Source organism: Malaclemys terrapin, chromosome 2 (genome assembly GCF_027887155.1).
Source record: "Malaclemys terrapin pileata isolate rMalTer1 chromosome 2, rMalTer1.hap1, whole genome shotgun sequence".
Lineage (NCBI taxonomy): Eukaryota > Metazoa > Chordata > Testudines > Emydidae > Malaclemys > Malaclemys terrapin.
The window spans coordinates 143,602,008-143,617,297 of NC_071506.1; the positions used below are offsets into that span (position 1 = coordinate 143,602,008).

Genomic DNA, 15,290 nt, shown 5'->3' on the forward strand with positions numbered 1-15,290 from the left:
CTATAAATACCAACATAAATAAAAAAACTGGAGCATAACAAGGGAGCAGAGACACAAAGGTCTGAAAACAACCCTGAACGTTGATCCTAGTGTTCACGTAGCCACCATAAAATTAAAGCAAAAAGTCAAGGGAAACTCAGAAACCTGAATCTGTAACTGCAGTCCCATTGTTCCCAGGTGCAGGGGCAGCAGATTTGTATAATTTTTGGTGGTGCCCAGAACAGGTCCAAGTCTCTCCCCTCTCTTTCTCCCCCCCCCCCCCCACCTGCCTAAGGCTCTGGGAGGGAGTTTGGGTGTTGGAGGGGGCTTGGGGTGCGGGAGAGGGTGAGGGGTGCAGCACTTACCTTGGGCAGCTCCCAAAAGGGATCTGCACACCCCTCTGTCAGCAGCTCCTAGGCAGAGGGCTGAGGGGTCTCGGTGTGCTGCTGCCCACAGGCACTACCCCTGCAGCTCCCATTGGTTGCAGTTTCCTGCCAATGGGAGCTGCAGAGTTGGGGCTGGGGCAGCGCGCAGAGACACGCGCCTCCCGTGGCCACAGGGACGTGCTGGCCTCTTCCGGGAGTGGTGCGGCGCAAGGGTGGGCAGGTAGCCGTCTTAGCCCTGCTGTGCAGCTGGTGGTGATGGCAGCAGGCAGGGCCAGGAGACGCTCCAGGGGAGGCGAGTTGGGGCAGCAGGCAGGGCCAGGGGAGAGACCTGCCCCCGAACATTGGTGGAGCCATGCCCCAGGGCCCTGAATATTACTGGAGCACGGACGCCAGGGGCCCATACAACTCGCCACCCCTGCCCAAGTGCCCCCAAGCCCCCATCCTCTAGAGTGGAGGATGAAGGATTGGGTGAGCCACCACCTTGCAAAGAGCAAGAGGAGGCAACCAGCTTGCACACACCTAGCAACTGTCGGGAAACCTAAAGGAATGCTCCTCTATCTCCTGGGTCTATAGTTCACCCTCTTCTCTTGCTAGTGTCCTGTTGGATTCCGGGATGTGGCCGGGGGCAAGCCCGCCCACAGCTAAAGGCCTCTCTCCCAGCCTATGGGGAGCCTCCCTTGCTAGTGTGGCAGGCAGGCTTGGAGGGCCCCAGTCTAGTACCAAAGAGTTTCCAAATGGGAGGTGGCTTTTCACAAAACTCATTGGCATTAAGCACCAACTTCCTTCTTGAGGCCACGTTTCTGCCGAAAGGCAGCATGTCCGTGGCTGAGTTATCAGCTCAGGCCAGTGTAGCACTTCCACTTTTTTAGTGCTGCTGCTGGAGTAGAGCTGAAATCCTATGTCCATTGCCCTGGCCTAATCCCCGCTGCCTTTTAGGGCTTGACTACATGGGGAAATTACTCCAGAATACGGTAGGGTGTGAATTTAAAGCACTATAGGTATTTCAGAATAAGTGTGGGAGCTATTCTGATCAATTTCCTCATGTAGATTTCCCATTACACATCCTTACTCCTATTGGGGAATAACTTTCTTGTGACTGCAGTGGAAACTGCTGTTAATCTAGGCAATAACATAACATTCCTGAGGCTCTCAGCATTTTCTTTGGCATTAGAAACCCCCCAGCCTAGGACTGTTCAGGTGGCTGCCTGCTAGTCATGGAGAAGGAGCAAGGCACTCTGTGCAATGTAGTCCCATCTCCTACCCAGAGACCTTGCCGCATCTCACACACAGGCTGTTTTGGCTTCACCCCGGTATGTGTAATTTATATATAAACAACAGCTTCACTTAAATTGTGTTTAATTGCTCAACACAGCCAAAAGCAAAGGCTGAGTCGAGCAACTGTTGGGCAACCAATAAGTGATAGAGGAGGTAAAGAGACCAACTCTTTTTATGCGTATGGAGCCAAATTCTGCTCTTTACTCCCTTTGAAGGCAGTGGGCTCCATTATACCCCAGAGCAGGGGTGGGCAAACTTTTTGGCCCAAGGGCCACATCTGTGTGGGGAAATTGTATGCAGGGCCATGAATGTAGGGCTGGGGCAGGGGGTTGGGGTGCAGGAGGGGGTGTGGGGAGGGAGGTGTGGTATGCAGGAAGGGGCTCAGGTTAAGGGGTGGGGGTGCGGAGTCCGGCAGAGGGCTCAGGGCAGGGGGTTGGGGGGCTCAGGGCAGAGGGTTGGGGTGCAGCAGGGGGCTCAAGGCAGGGGATTAGGGGGCTCAGGGCAGGGGGTTGGGGTGCAGCAGGGGGCTCAAGGCAGGGGATTAGGGGGCTCAGGGCAGGGGGTTGGGGTGCAGCAGGGGGCTCAAGGCAGGGGATTAGGGGGCTCAGGGCAGGGAGTTGGGGTGCAGCAGGGGGCTCAAGGCAGGGATTAGGGGGCTCAGGGCAGGGGGTTGGGGTGCAGCAGGGGGCTCAAGGCAGGGGGTTGGGGTGCAGCAAGGGGCTCCAGGCAGGGGATTGGGGTGCAGCAAGGGGCTCAAGGCAGGGGATTAGGGGGCTCAGGGCAGGGAGTTGGAGTGCAGGCTCTCCAGCCTGGCATTGCTTACCTCAAGCAGCTCCAGGGTGGCAGCGGCGCGCAGCGGGGTTAAGGCAGGCTCCCTGCCTGCCCTGGCCCTGCGCCGCTCCCAGAAGTGGCCAATATGTCTGGCAGTGGCTCCTGGGCGTGAGCAGGGGAGGCAGGCGGCTCCTCTGCACGCTGCCCTCACCTGCGGGTACCACCCTCAGAGCTCCCACTGGCTGTGGTTCCCTGTTCCTGGCCAATGGGAGCTGCTGGGGGCGGTGCCTTCAGGTGAGGGCAGCGCATGGAGCCCTCTTCCCCCTTCCCCCAGTGGGGGGCGGGTGTGGTGTGGTGCAGGGACATGGTGCCAGCCGCTTCTGGGAGCGGCAATCCCATGGGCCTGATTGAAAGCCCTCATGGGCCGGATCTGGCCCACGGGCCGTATTTTGCCCTTCCCTGCCCCAGAGGTATAAAATTCTATTGTGGAGAGGAGGCGTTCAGCAGCACAAACCACCTGCCACTGCAGTTCAGCTGGAGCCCCCAGATCTAGCCAGCTTGGCCTGGACAGGGCATGAACATCTTGGAGACATGAATGCAGTGCACATGCCAGCAGCAGGACTCTGTGGAACTCCAGTGAGACCAGCTGTTCCTTCACCCCCACAGAGAGTGGCTGCCACATTGCTCATCACTTGCCCATCCTCAGGATGACTCGCCTGTAGTGCAGTAGCACAGAGATATGCTCATTGAAGTAACTCAGCACTGCTGTGATTTGAGCATTAGAAAAGCCAAGAAGACAGACCAGGAATTTGCCACGGACAGGTCCCTGGCCCATGGAAACTCCACTCTAGCCGATTGAGGCTTTACTGCAGGCTTAAATTTGTGTGTTATTAAAGTTGCACCCTCCCACCAAGGCAGGAAATTCTAAACAGCATCCATATTTGTAATGTCGTGCATTGTGGCCTCCTGTAGCACAGCACGTACACTGTGGGGAATGTAGGGACTGTGTAATACTGAGTTGAGACTTTAGAGGGCCTGATGTAGACCCAGAGGAGGTCACATGCATTCAAAGGCTTGGTCTACACTAAACCCCCAAATCGAACTAAGGTACACAACTTCAGCTACGTGAATAACGTAGCTGAAGTTCGAAGTACCTTAGTTCGAACTTACCTCAGTCCACACGCGGCAGGCAGGCTCCCCCGTCGACTCCGCGGTACTCCTCTCGCCGAGCTGGAGTACCGCAGTCGACGGCGAGCACTTCCGGGTTCGACTTATCGAGTCCAGACAAGACGCGATAAGTCGAACCCAGAAGTTTGATTGCCAGCCGCCGAACTAGCGGCTGGTTATAGACGTACCAGACTGGAGTGTTGATATGAGCTGCGATGACTCTTCTGTGTCATTCAAGCTTCAGCCACTTCATGGAAACTGTATACTGTCATGTGGTCCCTAAGTGGAAGGCACTAGTCACTCTGTAAATGTGTATTTAGCCACCCAGTAACAATCTTACTCCATGATCTTACCCATCCCTTTGGTGTCATCCTGCCAACCTGTGTGTGGCAGGATTCCAGAGTTGGCACTGTTATGGCACATGGCTATTCATCCCCTTACGAGTGCAGAGGAGCTGCAGTGTCTGCACAGATGCAAGTGGAATGGCTTGAGCCCTGGGCCGGGTTAAACCCTCTATCAAAGCTAAGCAGATTTTTCAGCACCAAGAGAGAACAAATCCTGTTTATTTGCTTTTACTAGTTCACCACACTTCTAGTTAATAGGTAAGTGTGGCCTAATGGTTAGAACAGGGGACTGGTGGTCAGGATTCCAGGGTTCTGGTCCCAGCTCTGCCGTTGACTTGCTGGGTTATGAAAGGAAAGTGCTTTTCAGTGCCTCAGTTTCTCTGTCTCAAGCACTTTGACCTACCTCACAGAGGTGGTGGTTTCATGTTTGTCACTCATTTTGAGTTCCATTGAGGTGCTATAGGGCAGGATAGTAATTATTGAACATCAACAGGAAGGTTATTTTTGTGGATTTAATAATACCCCCTTCACAACTTGAAACTTCCTGTCCAGAATTCCAGCTTGGTTCTGTGGCCCATTTATGCCCTCTAAAAAAGGGCTTGTCAGTATAAAAGCTGCTGGGAGCATGCCTGTAATTAGCTGTGCTAATTATCTGCCTGTTTTACTAGTGCCCTCAAATGATGTTAAACAACCTTCAAATACATTCATGCCAATACCTCGTCCATGATTAAATTGCCCCATCAGTGCTCACTTTTAAATCAGAGGTCCTTTCACTTTCAGAAGTAGGCACTGAAAAGTGCTCTGATAGAGGGAGCCCTACAGAGCCATTAACATGGAGTGACCTTGTCTCCATGCGACTTGGCAGCTGAGAATGTAGACAAACCACTGCATGGTCACAGGATGGCTCCTATCAGTGGACTCCAGTTACCGCAGGCAGGTCAGGAACTCCTTCTCTGCCCAGAGGAGTTATTGCTAGTCCAAAAAATATGGAATGAAAATAGAATTTCTTAGCAGATCTCTATCTGCTTGAAACAAGGTACAAGGAGCAGGGCTGAGTTACATGTAAATAAGGGTGTGTGTACTAGCCAAACACTCCCACCTAGCTGCCTGCTTCTAAAAGGAGATGATCTTCTGCTCAGAGAGACCGTTGTAATGGTGTTTAAATTGTAATCCTGTGGGCCAGCGTACAGCTTTGGTAACGTCTGGGGGAGGTTGGTGGGGAAGAAACCTCATGGCACAATTGGCCTGTTGGTAGAGGAGGAATGGCACATATAGGGCCATATCAGTAACATCTTTGGTTATCACTGGCGTACAGGTTAATCTTTAAGGGATTGCCTCTGGTAATGGGATGTTGCATAGGCATTGCTGCCCTGTTCTGAGCCCCTCGTCTCCCCCTTGCCAGTTCTTTGCTTTGAGCCCTGTATTTGAGTCCCATGTAGATTTCCTTGCAGACTATTAATTTATTTTAAGCTGAAACTTCCCATTTACTATGCTGAAGGCTTCAGCATCGCCTCCTCCGATACCAAGGTGTGGTGGGCTTGGTGTAAGAACCTATCCACCACAGGGGAAAACAAAGAGCTCCAAGGGTGGCCAAGTTTAAACCTATAGGCCTGAACAGGTTAACGGAGCCAGCTCTTGGGAAGAATAGCAAAACCCTCCTGCCTGTCTGCAAAGAGGGCTTTGCTCAAAGCACATGGGTCCCATTTATTGTAAAATACTTCTCTCCCCCGCATGAGCTATTCAGAAGAGTCCACTGCAGAATCCTGAAACTGACGCAGCTTTCTTTATCTTGCTTTCCTTCCTTATTTTTTATTGTTTTGGGTCGGTCCATTTAACCTTTTTGTTTTCTGCTTCAACTTTGTTTTGTTAATTCGGAACATGTGGTGAAATCTGTTTGCTCAATGACTGGCCAATCCTCTTTGTTTTTTCTTCTCCCACTTATATTATATTCCTAAAATGTATTTTGTGTATGTGGGACTCCAATCCGTCTCAATTCAACACTCAATTTAATTACCAATTCCTATGCCTATATATTGCTTTGTTGTGTTTTGTATCCTGGTGTTGCCTGCGTGCCTTTTGTAATAACCTTTTTGTTCTGTGCTTGTGTGTCTGTTTAATTACTGCTTGGTTATTTATCGACACAAACCTCCTTCATGCTTATTTTTGTTTTTTGTGCTGCTTTTTTTGTCATCCTCCCCACAACCCTGGTTCCTGTGTGACTGTCCATGTCCGAAACACCCCCCTCTCTCTCTCTCCTGCTTTGGCTTGTCCTACCCATGAAATCCTGCAGGGTTTTATGGACTTGATGAATCGGATCTCGACAAGGTCTTCCACTTGCCCACGACCACTTTCATTGGAGGCAATGAGTCGGCTCTTCCACTCCGCGAGATCATCCGCCGCCTGGAGGTAAGACAAGTGCAGGGGGATTGCACAGACTTCAGAAAACTAGGCTGTTCCATTTGGTTCCCAATTTGGGACCTTTATCGGGAGATTTAATAATAAAACTCTGAATGCTACTTCCCCCTGCCTCACCAGAGATCAGAATTCTCTGTTCCCCTTTCCTTTATTACTCATATTCAGCACTTAACATGGCACTCTTCATCCAAGAATCTCCAAGCTCTTCACAGCAATAGGAGGCGCTGTTATCCCCATTTTACAGCTGGAGAAAGAGGCTATGCGAGATTGTGATATGCCCAAGATCACACAGTGAGCTAGGTCACTGTGACCTAATCAAGTTCTGCTTACTACCAATCCAGGGACCAGTATTGCCAACCCCAAGTGTTTAGATTTCATAAGTGCGGTCCCTCCCCAAGAATCGTGAGATCTTAATAAAAATACTCCCAAATTTACTATTTGCCTTCTGGATTTTGAGCCTTTAGGATCCCATTTTCCAGCCACACTCTGCAATCATGAGGGAATAGAAACTTTTTCTTCACTTATGAAAGGTGAGATTCTCCCATCAGCACAAGACTCCAGGAGCTGGAAATTCAAGAAAAAAAAAAAAACAACTAGATATCATACGACTCATAAATATTCTGAGAATTAGTAACACTGAGAGCCTGACCCACTGCAGACATCCCCAAAACAATATTGAAAGCAGGAGAATGTCACTCCCAGCTCTGCACTCGAGATAACAGTGGATGAAGGAAGCGGCTGGGACCTGTAACTCAAGGCTTGGCAGGGAGAAAGCTTTCTGTCCCATGATGGACATTTGTACTACTCCTCTCTTACATAACATGGCTGCTGGATCTGGAAGGCTCAGTGCCTCAGTCTGGGATTGAAGCAAATCTTTCCAACTCATAGTTGTGCTCTCATTCAAGGAGTTGGATCTCGGGGACTGGTGCTACGGGGCAGTGGGGTGCTGTCATAAGTAACTTGTGCCCCCTTCTGCCTCATCCAAGGAGCCACTCTAGGGAGAGGTATCAGAGGGGTAGCCGTGTTAGTCTGAATCTGTAAAAAAGCAACAGAGAGTCCTGTGGCACCTTTGAGACTAACAGAAGTATTGGGAGCATAAGCTTTCAGATGAAGAAGTGAGGTTCTTACCCACGAAAGCTTATGCTCCCAATACTTCTTTTTCATCTCAAAGGTGCCACAGGACCCTCTGTTGCTTTTTACTCTAGGGAGAATGAGAGCCAGATGCTTGTTAGGGTGGTGGGTGCTAAACCCACTGGATGTCTGAATGGAGGAGTGAGGTGATGGCCAGAGTCAGCCTGCTGTTATGGGGTGGGCAGGCACAAGGAGGGAGAGCTGGGCACCATCCCTCGAACAGATTCACTAAGGAGTTGAGATGGGGAAGAGCAGCCCTGGCGAAAGCAGACACCTTCCTCTGTCAGTGGTTGGAGCATGTACCCTTGGCCTGCCGCTCTTGCAGGAGTAGGGAGGGAGCAGGTGCTGCTGATCATGCTTCCAATGAAGGAAGTAGGGCAAGGAGCCAGTTACTCGGGCACTGTCACTTCTTTGTGCACCTAGCCACAACAGGTGCAACCATCCAACTGCCCAGCCCAGCTTTGCTCATTCACACTATGAAGCGCCCTTCTCCCGAGGAGCCACTGAGTTTCGTGCTTCACCCCAGTCCGTAGAAGGACTGTGATCACCAACTTTTATGCCTCGATGGTGGCAGCCGCGCGGTAACACATTATATATTTCAAGGGGTTGTGCAAATCCCAGATGATAGAATATTGCACATGCTCTATACCTTAATTATGAAAGGAGGAGCTGTGCATGGTAACTGTTCTGTCCTGAGGGCCGTGTTCTGGAGCTGTTGCTCTCAGAACCTGTCAGTGTTCAGAAAACAGTGTGCAATCTATGGCTCACAATGTCAAATACAGCACATTTTCTCAGTAAGATGCATATAGTCTGAAACCATCAGCACAGCTTAAAAAACAGGACAGCACCTGCCAAGTCATAGTCTCTTCTTACCATCAACATCAAGTCCTGACTGCTAGTCCTATGTGCTAACATTAAGGACCAGATTTCCAAGAAAGCTGAATGCGTTGGGTCCCGAGCTCTTGTGACAATCTGGCCGCATATATCTTGTGCCTCAGCATGCCCTTCTCTGGTTGTCAGGCAAGTTCTTGTTCCATGTAACTCCATAGCATGCACTGTGCTGTTGACAATGCATCTCCCACACAACCTCATTGGGGCTATGCCTGTGCCTTCTGCAGAATACCTCTATTCTGTAAGTATGGACTAACCAGCTCCCTAGAGCAACCATATGGCTGATACAACCTCAGCAGCTTAGTGCAATGCTGGGGAATAGCTCGGGAGAGGACTGAGCAGTTTGTAACAGGGCTGGATTTCACGAAACACTGGCAGGTCTCTTCGCTTTCTGATGTGCCAAAGGTCCAACGTGCTCTGGTGTTAGAACGGCCTCCTGCATCCCCCTAATACTGCTTGGGCCTTCTGTGCTGTTTGCAGAGCTCCTTGAATTCTGAACGAGGAGCCCATGCCACTTGCGGTGACAGGCATTTATTACATTTTATACTTCGCAGGGCAAAAGTAACTTAAATCTCCTGCTTTACCTTGTGTTCCTCTTTCCTGTGTTAAATAGATGGCTTACTGCCAGCACATTGGCGTGGAGTTCATGTTTATTAATGATCTGGAGCAATGTCAGTGGATACGGCGGAAATTTGAGACTCCAGGAATCATGCAGTTTACCACTGACGAGAAACGCACCCTACTGGCAAGGCTGGTGCGCTCAACCAGGTATTCTGTCTACCTTTGGTGTCCCTCTGGTGCCGTATGGATGGGGTGGTTCGGTGATGTCCCACGGAGCCCTTAGTGCCATTGATTTGCCGATGGTACTTGTCCAGCCCCGTCATCTATGTATCTGAAACTCTCTCACTCTTTAATGAATTTATCCCACAATACCCTGTTATACAGATGGGGCAGTTGAGGCACAGAAAGGCTACAGGACTTGCCCACGTCTGTAGCAGAGCAGGGACTTGAATTCAGGGTGGTTCTTCGAGTGATTGCTCATATCGATTCCAATTAGGTGTGCGCGCACTGCGTGCATGGTCGTTGGAAGATTTTTACCCTAGCAACACTCGGTTGGTCGACTGAGGCGCCTCCTGGAGTGGCGCCTCTATGGCATCAGATATATGCCACGGCCGACCCAGCCCCCCTTCAGTTCCTTCTTACCGCCCGTGACGGTCGTTGGAACTGTGGAGTGCAGCTTAGCTGATCTCCACTTTCCCTAGCATTCGCTTTAATACCTGTTAATAGTTTCTGGTTAGTTATTAATAGTTGGTTATAGTTGTTAATAGTTGTGAATTACTTAGTATAGTTAGAGTTAGTTTAATTAGTGGGGGGGAACGGGGTCTTCTCCCTTCTCCCCATCCCAGTACCCAGGCACATGCCTGGGTCTCCGGGCTTCAAACCCTGCTCAGCTTGCCAGAGGCCGATGCCAACGGGAGACCCCCACGACTCTTGCCTAAGGTGTCTGGGGGAATCCCACCAAGCAGGCAAGTGCCGCATTTGCAAAGCCTTCAAGCCGAGAACCAGGAAGGAGCGGGACTTTAGACTGAAGCAGCTCCTTATGAGCGGCACTTAGCCCGGTCCCTTCCTCCGCGCGCCGAGACTCGGCACCATCGTCCTCTGTGTGGAGTGCCCCTGTGGCACCGACTGGTCTGGCACCGCGTTCGGACTCTATCAAAGACTCGCGGCGCCAGATCTCCCCAGCACCTCCACCACTGCAGGTCTCTATCTCCGAGCCAGAAGAAGCAGCCCAAGCACTTCTTGTTTGTCGGTACGAGAGCCACCGATGCTTCCCGCACTGCAGTTGGAGCCACGTCCATTGCCGGAGCGCATAGGACAAATATCGGCTCCTGCACCGTCAACTCTGGCGCCGCAAGGGCCATCGAGTCCGGTGCACGTAAGCTCCCCGGTGCACACCGCGGTCGAGCTGAGACTACCCTCCACACCGGAGACCTTTTCAATGGCGTGGGACTTGATCGCGCTCAGAGCCGACTCCTCTGCAGCCGGCAGCACAGACGGTGCTGTCGAAGGGAAAGCCGTCCCTCATGCGACCACTGTCGCCGAGTGAAGAAGGATGACACCGGTCCCGATCTTCTTCCTGGCACCCATCACGACGTCGCTCGCAGTCCCGGCACCATTCTCGTTCTCTGCGCTGGTTGTACTCGCAACGCTGCTCCGGCTCACGGAGATCCAAATTGCATTACGGCTGGTACCGAGCGGACTCCCAGCACCGCTCCCGGTACCGGTCAGAGCGGCACTCAGCTCGGAGCCAATCCTGACACCGATCTCACCGGAGGTCGCCATCGAGATCCAGATCAGGCTCCCGGTACCGATACGATCACAGGCACCGATCAACATCTTGGTACAGTTCTGCCTCACGGCACCAGTCCCCGGCACCGTACAGCACCGGGGTACTCGGCAATGGCGCGTACAGCACTGTCTTGGCCATCTTGCTCTGTCTCTTCATGCTCACATGGTGGCTACCACGACCAGGGCCAGGGCAGTAGCTAGAAGGCCAGGACAAATATCGGCTTGTATTTTAAAGAATCCTTATTAAGGTTGGAGGAAAAAAACCTCCCGATGTGTAGAAAGAATAGTAAATATGGCAGGTGACCAGCTTGGCTTAACAGTGAAATCCTTGCTGATCTTAAATGCAAAAAAGAAGCCTACAAGAAGTGGAAGATTGGACAAATGACCAGGGAGGAGTATAAAAATATTGCTCAGGCATGCAGGAGTGAAATCAGGAAGGGCAAATCACACTTGGGAGTTGCAGCTAGCAAGAGATGTGAAGAGTAACAAGAAGGGTTTCTTCAGGTATGTTAGCAACAAGAAGAAAGTCCAAAGAAAGTGTGGGCCCCTTACTGAATGAGGGAGGCAACCTAGTGACAGAGGATGTGGAAAAAGCTAATGTACTCCATGCTTTTTTTGCCTCTGTCTTCACGAACAAGGTCAGCTCCCAGACTGCTGCATTGGGCAACACAGCATGGGGAGGAGGTGACCAGCCCTCTGTGGAGAAAGAAGTGCTTCGGGACTATTTAGAGAAACCGGACGAGCACAAGTCCATGGGGCTGGATGCTCTGCATCTGAGGGTGCTAAAGGAGTTGGTGGATGTGATTACAGAACCATTGGCCATTATCTTTGAAAACTCATGGCAATTGGGGGAGGTCCTAGATGACTAGAAAAAGGCAAATGTAGTGCCCATCTTTAAAAAAGGGAAGGAGGAGGATCCGGGGAACTACAGGCCAGTCAGCCTCACCTCAGTCCCTGGAAAAATCATGGATCAGGTCCTCAAGGAATCCATTCTGAAGCACTTAGAGGAGAGGAGAGGGATCAGGAACAGTCAGCATGGATTCACCAAGGGCAAGTCATGCCTGACTTATCTCCTCCTAGAAGGCAATTAGGTTACTGGCTCTGTGGATGAGGGGAAAGCAGTGGACGTGTTATTCCTTGACTTTAGCAAAGCTTTTGATACGGTCTCCCACAGTATTCTTGCCAGCAAGTTAAAGAAGTATGCACTGGATGAATGGACTATAAGGTGGATAGAAAGCTGGCTAGATCGTCGGGCTCAACGGGTAGTGATCAGTGGCTCCATATCTAGTTGGCAGCTGGTTTCAAGCGGAGTGCCCCAGGTCCTGGGGCTGGTTTTGTTCAATATCTTCATTAATGATCTGGAGGATGGTGTGGACTGCACTCTCAGCAAGTTTGCAGATGACGCTAAAGCGGGAGGAGGGATAGATACACTGGAGGGTAGAGATAAGATACAGAGGGACCTAGACAAATTAGAGGATTGGGCCAAAAGAAACCTGATGAGGTTCAACAAGGACAAGTGCAGAGTCCTGCACTTAGGACGGAAGAATCCCATTCACTGTTACAGACTAGGGACTGAATGGCTAGGAAGCAGTTCTGCAGAAAAGGACCTAGGGGTTACAGTGGACGAGAAGCTGGATATGAGTCAACAGTGTGCCCTTGTCGCCAAGAAAGCTAATGACATTCTGGGCTGTATAAGTGGGGGCATTGCCAGCAGATCGAGGGACATGATCGTTCCCCTCTATTTGACACTGGTGAGGCCTCATCTGGAGTCCTGTGTCCAGTTTTGGGCCCCACATTACAAGAAGGATGTGGAAAAATTGGAAAGAGTCCAGCGGAGGGCAACAAAAATGATTAGGGGGCTGGAGCACATGACTTATGAGGAGAGGCTGAGGGAACTGGGATTGTTTAGTCTGCAGAAGAGAAGAGTGAGGGGGCATTTGATAGCTGCTTTCAACTACCTGAAAGGGAGTTCCAAAGAGGATGGAGCTAGACTGTTCTCAGTGGTGGCAGATGACAGAACAAGGAGTAATGGTCTCAAGTTGCAGTGGGGGCAGTTTAGGTTGGATATTAGGGAAAACTTTTTCACTAGGAGGGTGGTGAAGCACTGGAATGGGTTCCTTAGGGAGATGGTGGAATCTCCTTCCTTAGAGATTTTTAAGGTCAGGCTTGACAAAGCCCTGGCTGGGATGATTTAGTTGGGGATTGATCCTGCTTTGAGCAAGGGGTTGGACTAGATGACCTCCTGAGGTCCCTTCCAACCCTGATATTCTATGATTCTATGAGGACCCGGGCCACGAACCCCCACAGTGGTCCTTTTGGACCCCCTGGGCATATCATCAGGCCCAGGGGACTCCTTCGGGGGCTTCCCGTTCCACCCCTGCGGAGCCCCAAGTACCAGAGGCCACTGTGTCTCACGCCCCCCCTGCCCCCGGGAGGCTCTGAGGCAACTGTTCCAGCGCCAATACAGGCCCACACTCCTAGCGTGGTGGACCTTGAGCAACAAGATCCTCCACAAGAGGACTTCACGCAGGATCCCTTAGTCCCGGGGGTATCTTCCTTGCCCGATGAGGCAGTGTCGGGGACTACGGTTTCGGGCCTTCCTCCTATGGACCTCCGCGCCCACCAGGAACTGCTCCGCAGGGTGGCGCGTAATATGAACCTGCAGTTAGAGGAGGTGGTGGAGGTAGAGGACCCCGTGGTGGACATTCTGTCTGCGGAGGCACCATCCAGAGTTGCCCTCCCCATCATACGAACCATACAGGCCAAGACAATCTGGCAATCGCCAGCCTCTATTCCACCTACGGCCAAGGGGTTGGAAAGGAAGTACTTTGTCCCTTCAAAGGACTACGAGTACCTCTATACGCACCCCCAACCGTGCTCCCTTGTCGTGGCTTCGGTCAACGAGAAGGAGTGGCACGGTCAGCAGGCCCCGGCGCCTAAATCAAAGGACACTAGATGCCTAGACTTGTTTGGGCGCAAGGTGTACTTGGCCGGAGGCTTGCAGCTCAGGGTGGCCAACCAGCAGGCACTCCTGAGCCAATATGACTATAATTCGTGGCACTCTATGGAGAAATTCAAGGAGTTGGTTCCACAGGAGTCCAGAGAGGAACTTGGGGCTACAGTAGAGGAGGGCAAGAAGGTGGCCAGAACCCTCCCTATAAGCCTCTCTGGACGTGGCAGACTCGGCAGCTAGGACCCTGGCCTCGGGCATAGCCATGCGTCGCATCTCATGGCTTGCAGGTCTCTGGCTTACCACCAGAATTACAGCAGACCCTCCAGGACCTGCCCTTTGATGGCCAGGGCCTATTCTCCGAGAAGACAGACTCAAGGCTGCAGAGTCTGAAGGACTCAAATTATCATGTGCTCTCTGGGAATGCATACCCCAGTAATGCAGAGAAGGCCCTTCAGACTACAGCCTCAGAGGTCATACTTCCCCCTCGGCCGAGACAGGACTTCTTTAGAAGACGTAGCCGAGGTGGTAAAAGGAAACACACTGGACACCAAGCCAACCAAGGCCAGGACCCTCCCAAGCCATCGGCAGGGCCTAAGCAGAACTTTGAAGGTGCGCCCCGAGGACGGAGCACCAGTCTCCATTCAGGATCCTTCCCTCCCTTTCCAAAATCATCTCTCCCATTTCCTCCATGCGTGGTCCTACATAACATCAGACCATTGGGTCCTACACACGGTGGAAAGGGGATACTCCCTCCAGTTTGCTTCCCCCATCCCCCTCCTTCCCCGTCCCTCTTCAGGGACCCTTCTCACATGCACCTCCTTCTACAGGAGGTCCAATCACTCCTGGCTTTGGGAGCAATAGAGTAGGTTCCAGGAAAGTCAAGGGGCAAGGGCTTTTATTCACGCTACTTCCTAATCCCCAAGGCCAAGGGCGGGCTTCAGCCCATCCTGGACCTACGCGGACTCAACAAATTTATGGTAAAGTTGAAGGTTCCGCATGGTCTCACTAGGGACCGTTATTCCTTTCCTGGAGACTGGTACGCTGCCCTCGACATGAAGGACACGTACTTCCACATTGTGATCTACCCAGCGCACAGATGCTTCCTTCGCTTTGTGGTCAATCAACAGCACTTTCAATTCACCGTCCTTCCTTTTGGCCTACCCACGGCCCCCAGGGTGTTTACCCAATGCATGGCTGTGGTAGCTGCCTCCCTTTGTCGACAACGGGTCCAAGTGTTCCCATATCTCGACGACTGGCTTATTCGGGGTCGCTCCAGGGATCAGGTGCAGTCTCCCGTTCAGCTCAACGTGAACATGTTCAGTCAGCTGGGTCTCTGGCTCAATGTTGCGAAATCCACTCTGGTACCAACTCAGAGGATAGAATTCACAGGAGCAGTATTAGACTCAGGCCTAGCCTGGGCAATTCTGCCGGAAGCACGCTTCCAATCCCTGGTGAACATCGTCCACAGCCTGCAAAGCTTCCCAACCTCGACCGTGAAAACATGCCTCTGCCTCCTGGGACACATGGCCTCTTGCACGTTTGTGACCAGGCACGCCAGGCTGCGACTATGTCCACTCCAAGCTTGGCTATCAACAGTGTACTGCCCAGGTGGGGACAGCTCGAGCACGG

The 15,290-nt window shown here is 51.8% G+C and overlaps 1 protein-coding gene across 5 annotated transcripts in view; it reads left to right on the forward strand.

The window, feature by feature from the left end:
• OGDH (oxoglutarate dehydrogenase) overlaps window positions 1-15,290 on the forward strand; it is a 108,100-nt gene that overhangs the window by 63,941 nt on the left and 28,869 nt on the right. For all 5 annotated transcript variants that reach the window (XM_054017760.1, XM_054017762.1, XM_054017759.1 and 2 more), the window contains 2 exons: window positions 6,213-6,328; window positions 8,973-9,127. In XM_054017760.1, the coding sequence (XP_053873735.1) occupies window positions 6,213-6,328; window positions 8,973-9,127 (271 nt within the window). The remainder of the gene's footprint in view (window positions 1-6,212; window positions 6,329-8,972; window positions 9,128-15,290) is intronic.